This window comes from Loxodonta africana, chromosome 21 (genome assembly GCF_030014295.1).
Source record: "Loxodonta africana isolate mLoxAfr1 chromosome 21, mLoxAfr1.hap2, whole genome shotgun sequence".
NCBI lineage: Eukaryota > Metazoa > Chordata > Mammalia > Proboscidea > Elephantidae > Loxodonta > Loxodonta africana.
In genome coordinates, this window is record NC_087362.1 from 25,376,403 (window position 1) to 25,396,737 (window position 20,335).

The 20,335-nt window shown below is 39.9% G+C and overlaps 1 gene segment (V, D, J or C); it reads left to right on the forward strand.

The window, feature by feature from the left end:
* The first annotated feature begins 14,574 nt into the window (after nt 1-14,574).
* Nucleotides 14,575-15,243, forward strand: LOC111752804 (Ig heavy chain V region PJ14-like). The segment is given in 2 exon segments: nt 14,575-14,686; nt 14,762-15,243. Coding segments are annotated over 2 exon segments (528 nt in total).
* The last annotated feature ends 5,092 nt before the right edge of the window (nt 15,244-20,335 follow it).

A 20,335-nucleotide genomic window follows, 5' to 3' on the forward strand; every position in this document is an offset into this window, starting at 1 on the left:
GAATAAAACAATCAGTGCCTCTTAGGCAGGGTTTTCGGGTGCTGGCCATTTTAGTTCAGTGTGATTATAGGTAGGTGTGAGTTTGTTGCTGTCATTTTGTAGTGCTTTTTATGTAGTGCTGACATTTTCTTTGTTCCTCTTACTCTCCTGTGCTGAATTCCTTTTGTTCGTGAATTTTTTTCTTCTCTTTTTTTGTTTTTGTAGATTTTGTTTTTATGTGACTTTATGTTTTTCTTCTTTATTTTAATGGGTAAGTTTGTTCACTTTCTTTGTGGTTATCTTGAAATTTACCAGTATCTTCCCAGGTTTGAACCAGTCTATTATTCCTTGGTATCTCCTTGCCTTCCCCTCCATTAAAGACTTCTCTACCTACATGGTTTATTCCCTCTTTTACTGTTCTGATGTTCTCATTTACATATTAAACTCTGTGGTTCCCTGTTGTAAACCTTTTGGTTTTGAATAGTCCTTGAGAATTCATTTCCTAGATTGGTATCTGGCTGATGTGATCTTGTGTCCTAGATTCAGCCTGTGGTCTGATGTTGTTTGTTCTCAAACTGAAGGACTCCCTTTAATAATTCTTTAATTTTGTTGTGTTTTTACATATCCCCTTAATTTCTGTTTATCTGGAAATGTCCTAATTTCACCATCATATTTGAGCAAGAGTTTTGCAAGATATATTCTTCTTTAGTTGGCTTTTTTTTTTTTCTTTCAAAGTTTTATGTGTTTCATCCCATTGCCTTCTTGCCTGCATGGCTTCTGCTGAGTAATCAAAGTTTAGTCTTACTGTTTCCCGTCTGTATATGATTTTTTTTTTTTTCATTTTCTCAAGCCGCTTTCAGGATTCTTTCTTTGTCTTTGTCTTTAGCAATTGTGATATGCCTTGGTGATTTTTTGAGGTGTCTATCTGTATGGGGTTACTTGAGCTTCTTGGATGATCAGCTTTTCACCTTTCATGACATTAGGAAAGTCTACTGTCAGCAATTCTTCAATGCTTCTGTGTTTTCTGTCCCTGTTCTGGAATTCTAATCATTTGCATATTTTTGCTTTTGATTGTGTTCCACATCTTTCTCAGAGTTCATTCATTCTCCTTTGTTCTTTTTTTTTTTCCTCAAAGTCGTATCCAATATTTGTATTCAATTTTACTGATCCTAGACTCAACGGCACTGGGTTTGGTTTTTGCTTTTTTATCTGCCATTGTTTCAAATCTGCTCCACAGACCTATGTCATTTTTCATTTCTGAAACCTTGTTTATCTTTTGTAGTTTTAATTTTTTGGTAAGATTTCTAGTTGTGAATTTATTTTCATATTTTCTTCATTATTTGCCTGAATTCTTCCATTTTTTGTTTGTATATTCCATGAATTTGTCTTTTTTTCCATTTTTTTCCTGCTTTTTGCTTCAACTCTTGGATAGCTTTGACTGTTAGAGATTTGAATTCCCTAACAGGTAGTTCCAGTGCCTTTACATCTTCTGAAAAGTCATCTTGTGTTTTATTTAGGATGCCTACTGGAATCATCCAGACTTTTTTTTTTTTATGTTTTGATATTGTCTGCTATCTTCAGGATGTTCAGTTTTTACTTTCTTCATTTATTGATTATAGATTTGTTTGTTTCGTCCTGCTTTTTTGCTTTATTTGGTTATGTCTGAGCAGGAGGGCTTTGCTCATCTGTGGGCATGGTATTTTTCACCTCCTCGTTCAATGGGCAGGGCCGATTACTCAGCTATGGTGCACCAGGGCAGTTCCAGCTGAATGGAGGGCTGGGATGAGTTGTTTGTGGCAAGTACTAGGGCCAGCAAGGTAGGCTGAGGATCAGTGGTGGGCAGGTTCTGTGCTTCTTGGGGGTAGGATGTTCAGCACATGGTGCAGATAGGCAGGAAGGAAGCAGAGGGTAGAGGTTGTGATGTGTGGAGCTAGGTTGGATATGGAAGAGAAGAGAAAGAGGAGAGAGAGAAAGGAGCCAAAAATAAAAGAATTAAAAAAAAAGTGCTGAGGGAGTCTGCTGTTGAAGTAGAGAGACAAGAAACTGAGAAATCAACAGAAAAAAAAGGAAAAAAAAATCTCCCAGGAATCTAAGTGGCATGGCTGCCTGGACCAAGTAAGTGGCTCCTAAGCCATGCAGTATAGTCCAGTTAGGAGGGGTGGAGATTGCACACAGTGCCAGGTATTCAGGAGACAGGAAAATAAGGTTAAGTATAAAGAGAAGAGAAACCAAGAAATTAAGAAAAAGGAAAAGAGAAAAACAAAACAAAAGCCCCCAGGGATCCCACCAGCATGGTGGCAAGGACCTGGGAAACAGTTTCCCAGCTGAGTGGTGCTTCTCAGCCTGTCAAGAGAAAGCAAAGATGACACATAGCATCAGGTGTTCTAGAGAAAAGGGGGGTGGTGGTTAGAAGCAGGGAAGAAACCAAAAGAAGCCAAAAAAAAAAAAAAAAAAAGCAACATCAGCAACAAAGAAATGGCACTGAAAGAGCTGGCTCATGTGGACAGGGTGAATCCTCACTGCACGGAGCCAGTGCCTCCCAGGCCGTGTTTGCTAGGTGGATCAGCCCACTGGGAAGCTTCAGAATGACCTTCTGGGAAGTGGGAGATTGGCCAACTGGGAGGCTGAGGCAGGGAGGGAAGGGTGGGGGGTGGAAAAGCGTGTATCCCTGGTTACCTGATGCTCTGTCTCCTGCTGGGAACTCTGTGACTGTGCTTTCCCCTACTCTCTGTGTGCCAATCTCCAACAGGAGTCCAAGATTGTGAATCTGTGCTGTTAGCTGATAGGGGACCACCACTCATATCTCTCCTTGCTCTGTACCCTATCAGCTTTTTATTTCATTCAGTGCTTGGTTGAGTTCTTTATATCTTCATTAAATACTTAGAGTTCCAGGATTGATCTTTGTCTCTGTTTTACTTAGTTTTTCTGGTCTTTGCTGTGGAGATTTGGCATGGTCTTCTCTCTATAGGGCCAAGTTGGCTCCTCCTCCTCATATAGATCTTGATAGTGGGTGCAGCCAACAGCAGCTCAGTCACTGTTAAGCCAGACCTTTTCCTCCCATTCATTGTCATCAAGACCCTGAGTACTGTCTGTAACTTATCTTCTGCTTTAAATCAGCCAAAAGCAGTTTACTAGCCTCAAAAATGTCCTAAAGTAACCTAAGCCACACTAAGACCTAATTGAGTATTAAAATCTCCACCCAGGGTGTGACTCATCGACCATTTTCTGTACATGTTAAAGAAGAAAAATACAATTTGTCTTACTGCATCTGCATGTCATGAAAACCTATGTGTATTCCATGATGTTTTTATGTACTATCTTGTGAGGGATGGTATAAAATGTTTTGCCTCCCTTTGTTCAGGGAGCTTGGCTTGAGGTATACCTGTCCTTGCTCCTTGCCTGAGTGCTTATAATAAACTTTCTCCCTCCTCCTCACCTTAGTGCGTCTTTATTGACAAGAAGCCGTACAAGGCAGGACCTGCTTCAGGTAACAATCTTGTACATGCTTTAATAGATTTACACTTGTTTGTGTGTGTGTGTGATAATATAAATAATATTGCATCTTTAATTTCAAATTTCAAGTATTCTTTGCCAGTATATAAGTATGTAATTGACTTTTATAACTTTGTATCTTGTAGTCTTGCTATAATCATTTATTACATCCCAGAGATTTTTTTTTAATATTTTGGGATTCTTCTACAAAAAAAAAAAAACAATCATAATAGCAAAGCAAGACAGTTTTATTTCTTTCTTCCAATCTAGGTACCTTTTATTTCAATTTCTTATCTAATAGCATTAGCTAGCTCCAGTACACAGTTGAATAGGAGTGATGAGGAAGAATATTTTTGCCTTGTTCCCGTTCTGAGAATGAAAGCACTTATAGCATAATACTAGCTATAGTTTTTACTTTTTATAATTTTTTTTTATCAAGTTGAAAAAGGTCACTACTATTCCTAGTTTTGGCACAATTTTTATCATGAATGTGTGTGGGATTTTACTGAATGTCTTTTCTACAGCTATTGGTATGCTTTTATTAGTTCCTTGTTTTGTGTGTTGAGATGATGAATTACATAAATTGATGTGGGAATGCTGAATCTATCTTGCAAAGCTGAGATAAATTGCACTTGGTTATGGTATATAATTCTTTTAATACGTTGTTGAGATTTTGCAAATCCCACTTTTTATTTGCTAATATTAAATATAAAAAAAAGTTTTTTTATTTGCCATTGAGGATATTTGCCATTATGTTACTGAAAGGTATTGGATTTTAATTTCCTTTCTTGTATTTGTCTGGTTCAGTATTTTCATAATATTGTCATGGCATCATAGAATTAGTTAAGAAGTATTCCCTCCTTTTCTATTTTTTGGAAGACTCAGGGAAGAATTCATGGTAATTCTTTTTAAATGTTTGCTTGAAATAACCAGTGAATCCACTTGGTCTTGGTCCTTTTTTTTTTTTTTTGGAAGGTTATTGTGTGATTAATAAACATGTTTAATAAATCCCAAAAAACAAATTGTGATCAAGCCAATTCCAACTTGTAGCAACTCTGTAGGATAAAGTAGGACTGCCCCATATGGTTTCTGAGGCTGTAAATCTGTACAGAAGCAGACTGCCACATCTTTCTCCTTCAGAGTTTGAACTGCTGAACTTTCTCCTTCAGAGTTTGAACAACTGAACTTTTGAGAAGGAGCCAAGTGCTTTAATCACTACACCACCAAGGCTTCTTTTATTTAATAGGTGTAGGCTTATTCAGATTGTATATTTCTCCTAGTGTCTGTTAGAGTATGTTTTTAAAGAATTGGATCATTTTATCTAACATCAGATTTTGATAAAACCGAAAACCAAACTCATTGCCATCGAGTTGATTCCAACTCATAGTGGCCCTTTAAGACAGAGTAGAACTGCCCCATAGGGTTTCCAAAGAGGCAATAGTGGGTTTGAACTGCCAACCCCTTGGTTAGCAGCCGATATCTTAACCAATGTGCTACTAGGGTTCCAGAGTTGTTGATAGTACTCTTTAATATCATTTTAATGCCCACTGGAAATTGTTGTGATTGAAGTTACTTTTCCTAAAGGAAGTAGAACAACAGAAGATGAAATCCTTTAGAAATAATCACACTTTTTATTAGAATTATCAGAAAGATAGTCAAAAATAATTCTAGGTAAGGTTTAAGCCCTGACATGATTTCTGTATAAAATTTAGAGTTAAAGTAGTTTGTTAATATCCTCAAAATAACTTGTTCAAATTTTGATGTGATGGAGTTGAATCTATAGATGAACTAGATAAAGGTTTAAATCCTAACATAAACTCTTTACATAAACAGGAGTTATACATGGATATCTTGAATATATATAAAATTTAATCACAATTATACAAATTGAACAAAAAAGAATGGAAAATCTTCAAGTAAAGAAAAATATAACATCTCATCTACAAAAAAAAAGTAAAGCTAGATTGTTTAAATCAACAAAGAATGGAATAAGAAGAGAATAAATCACACAGAAAATTGGGAGATATTAAAAACAAAGAGAAGAAACAAATTTTTGTTCTTTTGATTAAAAAATATATATCAAACACATCTTTAGTTAAATATTCTGACAATAACAACAAAATAATATTGTTTGATCATATATTAATGAAAAATAAATATGATTTGATAACAGATTAAATTTAGATAAATTTATATATTAGTGTTCTCTAGAGAAATAGAGCCTATACTATATGAAAAATTATAAATATACCATTATATATATCATTTTATGTATATATAGATAAACTGAGACGGAAAGGGAGAGGGAAAGAGACTAGTCAGCTGATCACATTGCTATATGTCTTCAAGAACCCCTGGGGGTTCTGATGGAGGGGTCTGTGAGAGAGATAGGACAGCTTAAATTGATACAAGGACTCTGTCTCTTTGAAATGGTATTTTCTCTGCATATAGAATTCTGGATTTATTTTTCTTTCTGCATGAAATATATCACTCCATTATATTCTTGCTTGTATGATTTTAACAAGAAACCAGCTGTAATCATTTTCTTGTTCATCTGTAAGTGATGTATCCTCTGTTTCCCTTCAAAATTATCTCTGTCTTTCAGTAGTTTAAATAAGTGTGTGTGAGTGTGTCTGTGTTTTCTTTAAATATTTGTTCTTCCCTGTTCTCTTTCTTCCCCTCTGGAATTCCAATGACACCTATATTGCATGGTTTGGTATTGTCCCACAGATCTTGGATATTCTGTTGTGTTTTCTACACTCTTTTCATCTTTGAATTTCAGTTTGGATAATTTTTTGCCACATTTTAAAGTTCACTTTCTTTTCACAATATTGCCAAGTCTACTGATGATCCCTTAAAAAGCTCTGTTATTTTCTGCTACTGCGTGATTTTATTTAACTATAAAATTTCTATTTTTTTTTCTTGTGGTTTACATAACTCTGCTGAGATTACTTACCTGATAATATAGTCTTTGAATTTATTAAATTTTTAACCTATTAATCAGAGTTATTTTAACTTTACTGCTTAGTTTGGTAGTTCCAATATCTGTGTCATATTTGAATCTTACTTTGATAGTTTGTCCTCAAATACTGTTGTGTTTCTTATGGTATGTCCCTAACATTGGTTGAAAGCTAGACGTTTTGGAAAGAACAATAATCCGTTTTATTTATTGTTATTATTTATCTCCTTTGAGATAATCACACCTTACCATTGCTAATCCTTTATTGTGAAGGTTTGAGTGAATCTAGTTATGGCTGTGTTTGGAGTTATTGCTGCCATGGCTACCAGAATTGATATTCTCTTTTGCTATGGGCACCAGAGACTTCAGGTTCCTCTAGTGACACTTTTTTTTTTTTTTTTTGCCCCATTAAGGCTTGTGTCTTTACTTTGTGTTCTTCATGGAGAATTTGCCATTTCAGTACTCCCAGGTGAATTCCAGGGTCATTTAATTTTTTTTTTTTTAATTTGAGTTGTTAATGTTTTCATGGGGTATGAGCTAAAGGATGTTTTCTCTGCCCTTTTAAAAAAGCCTCATTCTTAGGTGGAAACCTTAAAATTGCATGTGGAGTGTGGCCTTTCAAGGGTCCCTATCCCTCCCCCAGAGGCCATCTTGCACATACCATGTCTTACTGCTCCTCCCCAGGGTAGGGTGTCTTTTTCCTCCATCTGTTTTTTCCCCCAAGAGAAGTGATTCTCCACATGTGAACTCAGCTTCCAGTTTTGGTGCCCTTCTCCTGCAGAATAAGGCTTTTATTCCTCAGGGAAGAGATGTGAGATGGTATGAGCAGAATTTTGACAACCTCAATTCTCCCCTCAGACTCTCAGATTTCACCAGTGGCTTTAGTGTATAGTTTTTGAAGGTTTTCCTCAGCAGATCAATAGTTTTGTTCTGTAGTGGAGACATAGTAGATGGTCCATGTGCACTTGGAAGTGCCCTCTGATCCTCTCCAACACCCATCATCATCAGAGGTTTGTGCTTTATTTTATTCTCAATCATGCAAGAAGAGCCTGCATGGGTGTTAGAAGCCCCCTGACTATGTGACCTCAGGAGCTTCACATTATAAGTACTTTAAGAGATTCAGCCTGAAGAAATTCATTAAATGTTTCTCGCCTTATCTGATTATTTTAAATGCCATTTGTCACCCTCTGCCCCAGGTAAGCTAAAGTTTGAGTATATTTCTACCTGGAGGTATCTATCTCTCTTCAGATTTCAAATATATTGCTTGTCCTGTGTCTTCAATTTTCTGATGGGTTAAAGGAACGGTGTTCATTTGCAGTTTATCAATTTATAGGTATTTGTTGTTGTTGATCGAAGGCCAAAAAAAAAAAAAAAAAGATTTCAACTCATAGCGACCCTATAGAGCATAGTAGAACTGCCCCAGCAAGTTTCCACAAAGCAGCTGGTAGATTCAAACCACCGACCTTTTGGTTGGCAGCTGAGCTCCTAACCACTGCAGCACCAGGGCTCCCATTTCTTCGCTATCTACATCTCCAATCTGAGTAACAACTTTCTCTGTAACAGCCAGAAAGTTGAAAAAATCCAAATACCTCTCAGCATGGACATATATCAGCAATTGAGATATTTGCATACTTTGGAATACTATTTAGCATTAAAATTAATTCTTGATACAGGTGTCAAAGTGGATGCATCTCTAAATAATAATGCTTAAAGCGGCAAGTAAAGGAATGAAGATGAACAATTTCATTTATATAAATTCTAGAAGATGCAAATAGTCTAAAGTTACATTAAAAAAAAAAATCAGTATTTGCCTGGGGACAGGGTGGGCTGAAGGAAGGCAAGGAGAGAGGAATTACAAAGAATCAATAAGAAATTTTTGGAGCTTATGGACTTGTTCACTCCCTTGGATGTGTTGATGCCTGCACTGGTGTGCACCTATGTTAACGCTCAGTCAAATATTTGCTTAAATAAATGAAGTATATTATATGTCATTCATACCTTCATAAAGTTGTTACAAATAAATAAATTGGTATATTGGTAGAGAAGAAGTGATAGAGAAATAATGACACTGTAAATGTCAGGGATTTCTGAGAATTAATCTGGAGGGACCCTGATTTTCTACAGATTCCTTGGATAAGCACTAGAATGCAGCAAAATCACTCCCTGTTCTCATTAGTGGTAGGGCTTTCTAAAAGCCTCACTAGGCATGTCCAACACTGCTATGAAGGTGGTTCGAAGAAGCAGATGGGTTCATTTGTGAACAGCACAGGCTTGGATATTGGAATAATGTTACTAGATACTGGAATAACGCTTATCAGATTTGTGATTTTTGGGACTTCACACAACCCCTCTTTGTTCTTTGTGTACTTTTACATCAGTAAACTTGGGTAATATTGATATCCAGCGCACATGTTTAGTGCTTATGTAAAAATGAAATAAAACGATGGATGCTAAGAGTTTAGCACACCACGATCTCATAATAAGAAATCAGATTTTTCCCAAATGCTATCACTGCCACAAAACTCCCCCAGGACACTCACGTCTGCTCTGAGGTACAGACCTCTCTGAAGACATTCAACCCCTGATACTGATGTATAGTAGGAAGACATGCGTATAGGGCCCCTCCCTTGCTGACCCAAACCAGCCCAGCCCCAAACCTGCAGCTCTGGGAGAAAAACCCAACCCCAGTGTTCCCAGGTGTCTCCATTCAGTGATCAGGACTAAACACAAAGGAGTCACCATGAAGTCTGTGCTGAGCTGCTTTTCTTTGTTTCTCTTTTAAAAAGTCATTTTATAGAGAACAAGAGATATTGAGTATGTGAGTGGATATGATTGAGGGAAACTCTTGGTATGTGTGATGGTTTTCCTGACCAGGATGTCCCTGTGCTTGCAGGTGTTCACTGTGACATGCAGCTGCTGGCTTCTAGTAGAGATGTGAGGCAGCCTGAGAATCTCTGAAACTCTCCTTTGCAGCCTCTGTATTCACCTTCAGTAACTACAACATGAGCTGGGTCATCCAGGCTCCAGGGAAAGGCTTGCAGAGGGTGTCATACATTAGCAATGATGGTACTGCCATATGCTACACAGGATCTGCGAAGGGCTGATTTGCAACCACCAGAGATAATGCCAAGAACATACTTTATTTGCAAATGGATAGCCCAAAAGCTGAGGGTAATGCTGTGTGTTACTGTATGAGAGATACAGTGAGAGAAAGTCAATGTGAGCTCAGAAAAAAACCTCCCTGCAGGGAAAGGACTGGGCTGCAAGGGGCGCTGAGAACACACTGAACACAGGATTCAAACCTAGGAGCAGGTGAAGATGTAGTTTAAGGGATGGTTTCCTGTTGTGGTCTGGGGATTCTTCTCCATTTCACAGTTTCCTCCAGGGAATCTCTCTACGTGTAGATGTTATATTTTAACAGGAGAAAATACGCTCACAGGCAGAAAAAGCAGCCTGTCTCTTATGGAAGGGAACTGACTCTGCCAGGGGTCCCAGGATCACAGTTGTGATGAAACTCAGGAAAACCTGGGAAGATTTTTCCAGTCAGACTCAGGGAAGATGAAATCCCTGGATGGCACAGTTAAGTGCTCCATTACTAGCTGGAAGTTTGGCAGTTCGTAACCACCCAGCACTGCCTTGGGAGACAGGTCTGGAAATCTGCTTCCAAAAGGTCAGACTCAGGGCAGAGACCTCAGTGGTATTGCCCAGTTAGGTCAAACTTTGGGATTCAGGTTAGAGCCAAGAGGGTGGCTGGGTCAGTGTCTTAGTCATCGAGTATTGTCGTAACAGAAATACCACAAGTGGATGGTTTTAACAAAGAGAAATTTATTTTCTCACAGTCTAGTAGGTTACAAGTCCAAATTCAGGGTGTTGGCTCCAGGGGAAGGTTTTCTCTCTCTGTTGGCTCTGAAGGAAAGTCCTTGTCCTCAGTCTTCCCATGGCCAAGGAGCTTCTCAGGCATAGGGACCCCAGGTCCAAAGGACCTGCTCTGCTTTTAGTGCTGCTTTCTTGATGGTATGAGGTCCCGAACTCTCTGCTTGCTTCCCTTTCCTTTCATCTCTTCAGAGATAAAAGGTGGTGCAGGCCACATCCCAGGAAAACTCCTTTTGCCTTGGATCAGGGAAGTGTTATAATCCCTCCCTAATCCTCTCAATATAAAATTATAATCACAAAATTGAGAAAGACCAAACATGGCCTAACCAAGTTGATACACAAACTTTTAGGGGGACATAATTCAACCCATCACAGTCAGTGTCAGTAATATATACATGTGGAACGAGGTTACACTCCTCCTCACCCAGGAATGTGGTCACTCAGACTCATCATTGGCCTGGTGTCTCTTTTTCTCTTAGTCTGTTTTCTTTCTGTCTAGTTCAGCAAGATCACCTAATTCATGGGTATTAGGTAGTTTATATTTACCAATACAAGCATGTTCAATTATCAACAACTTTTTTAGAGTGTGTGTTAGTCTGATAGAATTAAGTTTGCATGAATTTTATTAGGAAGACACCTGTGTGTGGGAAAATGCAGAGGAGGCCGGGGTGGCTGGGGGACCAGTTAGCCCATGATGCAAGTGATCCCTTCACCGTATGTATAGTTTTGCCTTTTCCAGAATGTCATGTAGATGAAATCATACAGTATGTAATCTTTTCAGCCTGACTCCTTGCATTTAAGATTCACCCATGTCTTTTCATGGCTTGATAACTCATTTTCTTTTTATCACTGAATAATATTTCTCTGTGTGGCTGTAACCTAGATTGTTTATCCATTCACACATTGAAGGGCATTTTGATTGGTTCCAGTTTTGCCAATTATGAATTGAGCCACTATAATTACCTGCGTACAGGTGTTTCATGTATTCGGGTCCAAGACCCTGGCAGCCTCAAGTGTCTTATTCAGGATACCTATGGAGTCTGTATCATTGACATACACAGGACATTTCCATTCAACGACAATACGTTGGACAAGGTTCTTCATGCTTTTCTGACTTTTGTCTGAAACAAGAAACATACATTATATGGCACTGAAAGAGGACCACAGGTGCACGTGCACACACACACGCACAGCATACACATCACATACACCCTCATGGACATTCCCATAGTCACACACTCAAAGGTCCTGTCACACTCACACACACATACATTCTCACCATTTCCCAGGATCAGAAGACCTCATCATCACAAAGGATTGTTTTTTGTATAGTAAAGGAGTAGAAATGAGGAATAAAAACACAGATGAGAAGTTTGATGTTGAGGAGGTGAGCAGTCCAACCTGGCCAGGGCACAAGTTATGAAGTTACACAGAGAACTATAGATATGAAGGGTGAAAGAACACTTGAGGTCACTGTTCCATCCCCTCTGTCAACAGGAGCATGTGTATTCAGAGAGTAAATGAGGCTTCTCCATGCTCACACAGGGTAGCAATGTCAAAGTCATCACTCGTGTCCCATGCCCTTTCTCTGTGTGTGAAAACAGCGTGTCTTTGCACAGCGTCTGAGATGAGTCTTGAGGACTTAAATATAGGAAATGTTGGTGAAAATTAAATGAGCTTTTGTATATACTGAGATGTTACTGAGGCCAGACCCAAAAAACGGACCAGCGTTGGATCTCAGCTCCTCCTGAAAGACAGAGCACCTAAAAGAAGGATGCTGAATCCTCACCAGGAATAAAATTCATCAGTTAGCAAGAAAACATGAGGATATTTTCTAAGACTTGAATGGAAATATCTATCAAAGTTTATTGTAATTTATTTTAAAGTTTTGGAGTTATGTATAGAGTTTGATATAATTTGTATAAGAAACGGGAGACTGTGCCTCCATAGGCCATCAATGAAATGATCTATAATGAGGATTCTCAAATTTCTTTGTTTTATCTCTAAGTGTACATGGGCTTTAATCACGTAAAATGGACTTACATTTTCCTACTTCAGAACCACATAAGTCAGAATACAAACCACAGCTCCCTTCCTGGCTGCCTGTTCCCACACCATGGAGAGACTTTGCAGGTAGTTCTCCTTCATCCTTCCCATGTGCAGCCTCTCTGCATTCCTGGACAAGCACATGCTCTGTTTTACCAGATCCTGTCAGCTAGGAGTTCCCTGCAGCCTTCCACCCCCTGAGGGAATGAGTCACATGTTGAAGGTTATAAGTTGTGCCATGGACTTCTCTACTGATATAACCTCATTCCACAAAACCCATGTCCTCAAGTCTCTGCTTTTGAAGCAAATCCTTAAACCTACACAAATTTCATAGTGTGTCACATTTGAAAACTAGCTGTGTACACCCATTGGCACAATATCAGATTTTACCTCTACCCCACAAAATGTCAGTGTACCTGAAGATTCACTCCCAGAAAACACAGCCCAGTTTACACCAGTGGAATGGTGTCCATGCAAGATCAACCTCAGTATCATGGTTAGGTGAAGCTCACCCTTTCTGAGAGAAGCACCATTTCCTTTGCTGCGCTGGAAACCGAAGACTTCCGTAGTGTCTGGAGGGAAAGATCTTGGGGACATTGATGTCCACTCAGAGGTCATGAAGACTCTCCCATTATCCCTTGGGTGAGGGGCTTCCTGTGAAATATCCCCTGTGTCTCACGGCAGTCAGTATTGAATGTGGGTGTGTTCTAGTCTATAACCCAGGCTCTGGTTTGTAGGGATGCTGCATACTCCAGCCTGTAGATGTCCTACACAAACTCCATCAAGGCTGCAAAGAACCAGACCCAGATTAGGCTGGTCCCTTTTCCTCAGATTCATTTCTTTCCTTGGTAGACTTTGCCAAAATGTTCTGTGCTTCTTTTCACTCATTTTGTTTTGTGCTTAATTCCTTTCAATTCATACAGGATGTTCTAATTAAATATTCATTTCGATAATTAGAAAACACAAGTGATGTTATCTTATTTAGATATAATATTCGAGTGCTTTTTTTTTTTTTTGGAAACCAGGACCCGTAGAAATCATTAGAAACTTTGGCAGTGAGGGATCATTGGAATAAAACAGGTTATGTAACAGCCGCTTAATTCTCAAATGTAGACATGTCACAGAAAAGATCAAAGTCCAGTCTGAGGACAGCTGAGAACGGTATGGCTTCCATAGTCCTAGGGTTCACTCCAAATGTCCTTCTCTTTGCCATGACCTCCAAGATCCATGGGTCACAGTCTAGGAAATGCTCTCCTCTGAGGGCCACTCTCCCCATAGTTCTGAGATTGATAATCCAGGTCTGAGGGTCTGCTGGGGAATGAGGGCAGAGGCAGTAGTACTCGGGGCTTTGGTCAAATAGAGTAAGACAGTGAATGTTGAATAACAAGGATACACCCATTTTCATTTATTCTGAATTCCCTAGACTGCAAAAATTGAAGCTTTCATTGTCTTTTCATGTGTTTAATGTTTTTATGATTTATGTTTTAACTCATAAGAGTATCAAGAACATTCCATATGTGTCTCAAGCATTTTTTATTCAGAACAATTCATGCACGGGATTTTGGTAAAACTCTTTTCTTTGTTTAGTCCACTTCCTCCCATCATATTAAAAAAAAAAAAAACATAGTTTTTATATGAATATTTGTTCAGTAGCACCCCATGATGAGAATATACTTAAGACATTTTTCCATATTAACATATCTACCAAATTCATTCAGTGTTTTAAGTAAAATAAGTGACAAATAATAAGCCTATGTGCATTTTCATTTACTCTCAGTCCATTACACTGCAAAAAATGAAGCTGTCTTTATCTCTGCACATTCTCAATCTTTAATGATCTATATTTTGTTCAATAATTTGCATGTTTTGATAGCTACAGAGACAGATTATATTATCCAGCCCTCTTTATCCCGTATCATCCTTCAATAACTCAGTGTACTAACCAGAGCTTCCAACTTACCTTCCAAGGATAGTTCAGAAAGGAGAAGCATGTGGAGGCCCACGGGAAGAGCACTTCAGTACTGATCATATTCACTGAGCATCTCTGTCTTTACCCAGGTCTTCCCTCCTCTGCTCAATAGGGCTGGGGAACTTCTCCTGACTCTTGCCACAGAAGAGCCACAGAGGCAGTGACCTCCCAATCACAGGAAAGCTCCACCTCGTACTCTGCAGCTTTGCATATGCAAATAAACTAGAATCAAGAAGAAGTCTGTGCTGAGGTGTGGAATGCCATCTGCCTCCTTGTTTTGGGCTGGGGTCTTTGTCAAGGAGGTCTCCCCACACAGACAGACATGGAGTCCCTGCCAGTCCTCCTTTACCTGCTGGCCGCTTTCCATGGTGAGTGACCTGAGTGACAGAAATGGGTGAGGTGTGAAGCAATGTGTCTGTGTTACAACGGTTCTCTGTTTCCAGGTGTCCAAGCAAAGGACCACCTTGTGCAATGGGGAGAGGGGATGGTGGTACACTCGCAGAAGCTCAGCCTCTTCTGTGCCACCTACACACGTTCAATTTCGAGATACGGAGTGTCATGGATCCGCCATAGCCCAGAAAAGGGGCTGGAGTGGATTGGTATAATCTGGGGTGATGGAAGCACCAACTACAACCCCAATCTCCAGTCTCGGGTGAGCATCTCTAGGGACACAGGAAAGAACCAAGTGTTCTTACAGCTGAGCACCATGACTGCTGAGGACGCAGGCATGTATTACTGTGCCCAAGACACTGTGGTCCAGATGCACTGGGAACACAGACATAAACCTTCTCTGCAGGGAACAGGAGGAGCTCAGCTGCAGAGGGTGCTCAGGAACCACCAAGCAAGAATCCAACCACAAGGGAAGTTATATGGGGCACTGAGGAGGGTCTTCCTCTGTGGTCAGGGAATTCCTTTGCTCTCTTAGCTCTCAGCTGCCACCTGGGACTCTTTGTGGCTTATTTTTTGCTGCTCTAACTCCTCACATTCTCTCTGCAGCCTTGGAAATCTTGAAAGTAACTTTTTCAGATTACAGATGAGATTTTCCAGTCACCAGTGATCTTTCCTATACCACTTTCCTATATGACCTGATTTTACTCTTGACAAACAGAAGATCCTGAAGAATCTAGTTGTCTCTGTGATTGGGACATATTTCCCACAAAGAGAAACCTCACTGTGGTCCATGTACCCTGCATACCTAGCTCATGCTCTCTCCAGTCAGACAGGCTCACAGTGTCACCACATGGTCCCCTTCCTTCAAATAGGTCCACACTATACCCACATAAGACCCTTCCCTCAGACAGGCTCACACTGTCCACAGGTGAACACTTTCAGTCAGACAGGTACATAGTGTCCCCTCTTGGGCCCTTTCCCTCAGACAGGCACACACTGTCCCCACATGGGCTCCTTCCTTCAGACGGATACACACTATCCCTAAATGGGTCCTTTCTCTCATACAGACTCACACTGTCTCCAGTCAGGTGTAATCAGGCTTCTGCCCCACCAAGGGTCTCCATCTAAAATTAGCACTCAGACCTAAATTATTGCAGAGCAGAGAATTTACAGATTAAAATGTATTTTGGAGGGAAAAAAGAAGCATCAAAACCAAATAACCTGATTCAAATAAAGATATGATCCTTGACAAGTTAGGTAATACCTGGTGAAAGGTATTTAAGTAAGTGAGATGGATTTAGCTTCCACAAACTTCAGTAGTGTACAAATGAGAGTATTAAAATAGCTCAGAGACGTGTTCGAGAATCAGTGGAGAATCAGGCTCTCACAAAATGAGAGTGATGTGTCTTCCTGTTTTAATAACAGGAAAACATACAAGAACACGAACTTCTCTGTATAGAAAAAAAACGCAAAGACTTCTTAAAATCAATTCCAAAATGCCTTGAACATCAGCCTGCAGAACTGTTTAAAGACTCTCCCCTAAAGAATGACCCAGTATCTTCCCTCCCCACCCCCCCCACACAGTGACAAGCCTTATGAATCTGGCAAAGTGATATGACTTAATATTCAGAGTCTGCAGCAAGAATTAATTATACTCCTCTTTCCTGAATGAATTAAAGATACAGTTAGAGGAACTCAGATCCTTTTACACCAATGCTTGTTGTTGCATTATTCACAATAGCCAAAACAACCCGCGTGCCCATCAAATGATAACTGGATAAACAAACTGTGGTATATTCATGCAATTGAATAGTACTCAGCCATAAAAAGAAGTCTTGCCACATGCTATGACATGGATAAACCTTGAAAACATTACACTGCTTGAAATAAGTCAGTCACAAAAGGACAAATATTGCATGATCCCACTTATGTAAAATATCTAGAATAGGCAAATGCATAAAGACAAAGTTTATTAGTGGTTACCAGGGCCTGGGGGTAAAAGGAAAGGTGCGTTAAGGCTTAAGAGGTACTGAGTTTCTGTTTAGGGTGATAAAAACTTTTGGAAAAAAGGTGATGGTTGCACAGCATGATGAATGTAATTAAAGTCACTGACTTATACGATTCAAAAAGGTTAAAATGGCAAAAAAAAAAGTATGTACCTTGAAATAAATTATTGCCTGGTTGGTGTTACTTCAAATTATAAAGTTTTGCTGTGTGAAAAACGTTATGAAGAGACTCAAAAGACGAGCTACAAAATGGGAGAAATATTTTGTAAACACATCTTGTAGAGGACTGATATATAAAATACTCAAAGAATTCTTAAACTTAACTATAAGATAGAAAGCAACACAACTTTTAAAAAATGGGCAAAAATATTAACAGATATCTCACTGATATAGAGATACCTAATATGAATACAAAAATGACCAACCTCATTTCCTGTTAATGAATTGCAAATAAAAATAGCAATGAGGTACCACTGTGCACCTATTAGAATGTCTAAAAATAAAGAAAATGACAACATCAATTGCTGGTAAAAATGTAAAGCAACAAGAACCATCATTCCTTGCTAGTGGAAATATAAAATGTCACAGCCATTTTGGAAGAGAGTTTGCCAGTTTCTCACAACACTAATAATTGCACAATCACATAATAAAAATATATATATATTTTCTTTAATACTATCATTGTCCTCTCCAACTCCCTCAGAACACTAATATCTGTTCTTGGATATTGCCCTCTCTGATGTTATCCACTCCAGAATTTGCTATATAGGAGAATGACATGCAAATAGGGCCTCTCCCTCCACTGATGAAACCAGCCCACCTCCAAACTTGCAGCTCTGAAAGAGGAGCCCCAGCCCTGGGACTACCAAGTGTCCCCATTCAATGATCAGTACTGAACACCAAAGAATCAACATTGAGTCTATACTGAGCTAGGTTTTCCTCTAAGCTATTTTAAAATGTAATTTTATAAAGAACAAGAGATGTTGAATATGAGTAGGTATGAGTGAGAGAAACAGTGACTGTGTATGGAGGGGTTTCCTCTCAAGGTCTGAGTATCACTTTTTCAAAAAAAGTATTTGAAAGAATTTGACAAGGGCTGCTGACGTGTCTATAAATATCCTATTCTATCAGGAGTATTTAGCTCACTAAGACAGTGAGAATCACATTTTAAAAGATGTTTCTAGGGTGTATAGACATCACAATAGAGAGAAGCAGAAGGCAGAAGGTTTCATTAATTCAATGGGTCCAGAACTGTGGGAGGCCAACCGATTCATGGAATAAGACATCCAGATGGCAAGCCTGGGTGATATTGCCTGGGCTGAGCATATGAGAGCAAAGGGGTGGTTCAGTGGTTGTGGCATGTTCATGGAGCTCATCTGATCAAAATCAGCTAGTAAAAATGAGGAATAATGGAGAGGAACTGAAAATACATAAATTCTGTAACAAATTCTATTATGCGGCGTTCAGGTTGAGATACCAATTTATTGAAAACTCAGATTCCTGTGAAAAACCTTGGAATCTGTGAGTTTATCAAGAGTCCCTTACAGGGGAGGCGGGGCCAAGTTGGCTGACTAGGTAGAACTACCGAGGATCCCTCTTGCAACAAAGAATTGGAAAAACAAGTAATTGATCACATACATGACAATCTATGAACTCTGACCATCAAACACAGAACTAAAGAGTGGACCTGAGTGACAAGGGAGTGAAAAGCCGCATCCTGAAGCAGCAAACGCTTCTGGAACTGACGTCCCATGCCACAACCTTGAGCCCTCATGGTTCCCTGGTGCCTGAGAGGCGGGGCTGATTGTGGCTTACTGAGACAGGGCAAGCACGGACACAGCCCTAACCCCTAACCCCCTGGAGTAACCTCGGTAGAGACTCAGCCAGTGCAAGCAGGCTGCACACTGATGCGGCTGTCAAGAGAATGAGCAACCATGGGGAAGCAGCGACTGTTTTTGGAGACTGGAGCCAGCTTCCCCGTCAGAAAACCTTGGCGCCAGGCTTTGGACTAAGCTCAGAGGAGCTGAGCACAGCTTTCTGAAATGGCACAAGCAAGGGATGCAGCCCTAGCCCCCTGAAGTCACCTCTGGGAAACGAGTCAGTGAATGCAAGCTGCACAGCTACACGGCTGGCAGGAGGAGAAATCACTGGAAAGCAGCAACTGGTTTTGGAGCCTGGAGTGCAGTGTCCCAGCCAGAAAATCTTGGCGCTGGGCTTTGGACTAGGAGCGGAGGAGCTGATCACACTTTCCTGAGATAGCACAAGCACGGGACACAGGCCTGACCCTCGGGGGCAACCTTGACCCAGCCAGTGCACACTGGCTACAGACCCCTTTGGCATCTCAGATAAAACAGTCATCACCAAGCAAGATAAGTAACTTCGTCTATACTGCCTCACACTCCTGTCTCCTATCTATCTGATCCCTTCCCTCCCTGCCCTAGGCGGCTTCATTTACATTGGAATTGCCTGGGCCAGGGAGTGAAGTGCTCTGCAGGGCTTTTTTTTTCCCCCAACCCATTCTCCTGGCCTGAGAGAAGCAGCAACTAACCACCTGGGGGAAAAAAATCCTTCCCTGACTTCCCTAAACTGGAATAAAAATGCAGAACCAGCTCCAGCCAAGCATATGAGATCCACAGTCTTTGGCTTTCATCCCTACAGGCAACAAGGTGGCTATTATAATGCAAAGGCAATTCTGATAGAGATCTGATTGTAATTGTTTTAGCAGAGCAGTGGAAAGACAAGTTTTCAAGGTCTGATACCTCTCTACCTATTAAACAGCCCTCACTGATCCATAGTGGGGAAGTGAGGGCTGAAGCTCCACGCAAACCACCTAGCCACCTGCTAAAGGGGTCTGAGGATAGCGATGCATACCAATCTTTAGAGGTACAAGCATTGGGCCCCTAAGGTACAGCTGCAGAGCCCACCCACCAAAGTGCTCTAGAAATAGAGACACACCTACCTCACTGGCACATGGGGGAAGGCTGTCAGCATCCTGCCCTCCTTGGAGTGTGAAACCCTGCTGCTACTAGAATCTGGTGCACACAACTATCACCACTACTCCTCTAAGTTAATAGGTGACAGTCTACACCACACACTTGGTGACCCAAAATCAGAACACCTAAGCTGATTCTATTCAAGAATAGTGAATAGAATCTTAGGCTTATATATCTGGTAACAGCTCAAACCAGCTGGTAATAGGATATAAGTGATTCAAAGGCTACACAATCAAGACAGCATAAATTAGTAGCCCATCTGGGTATATTGAAACAAAACAAAACAAGAAGATAAGACTCAGTGAGTAAATATAAAATAAATCATTACAATATCTCATAGATGTCTCAGAGACAGTAGTAGATATCAAATCACATAAAGAAGCAGACCATGATTGCTTCTACAAATCCCCAAATTAAAGAATCAAAATCTTTCCCAAATGAAGATAAGATCCTGGAATTGCCAGATGCAGAATATAAAAAAACTAATATACAGAATGCTTCAAGACATTGGGGATGACCTCAGAAATGAAATAAGGCAATCAACAGAAAAAGCCAAGGAATGCACTGATAAAGCAGTAGAAGAAATCAAAAAGATTATTCAAGAACATACTGGAAAAATTAATAAGCT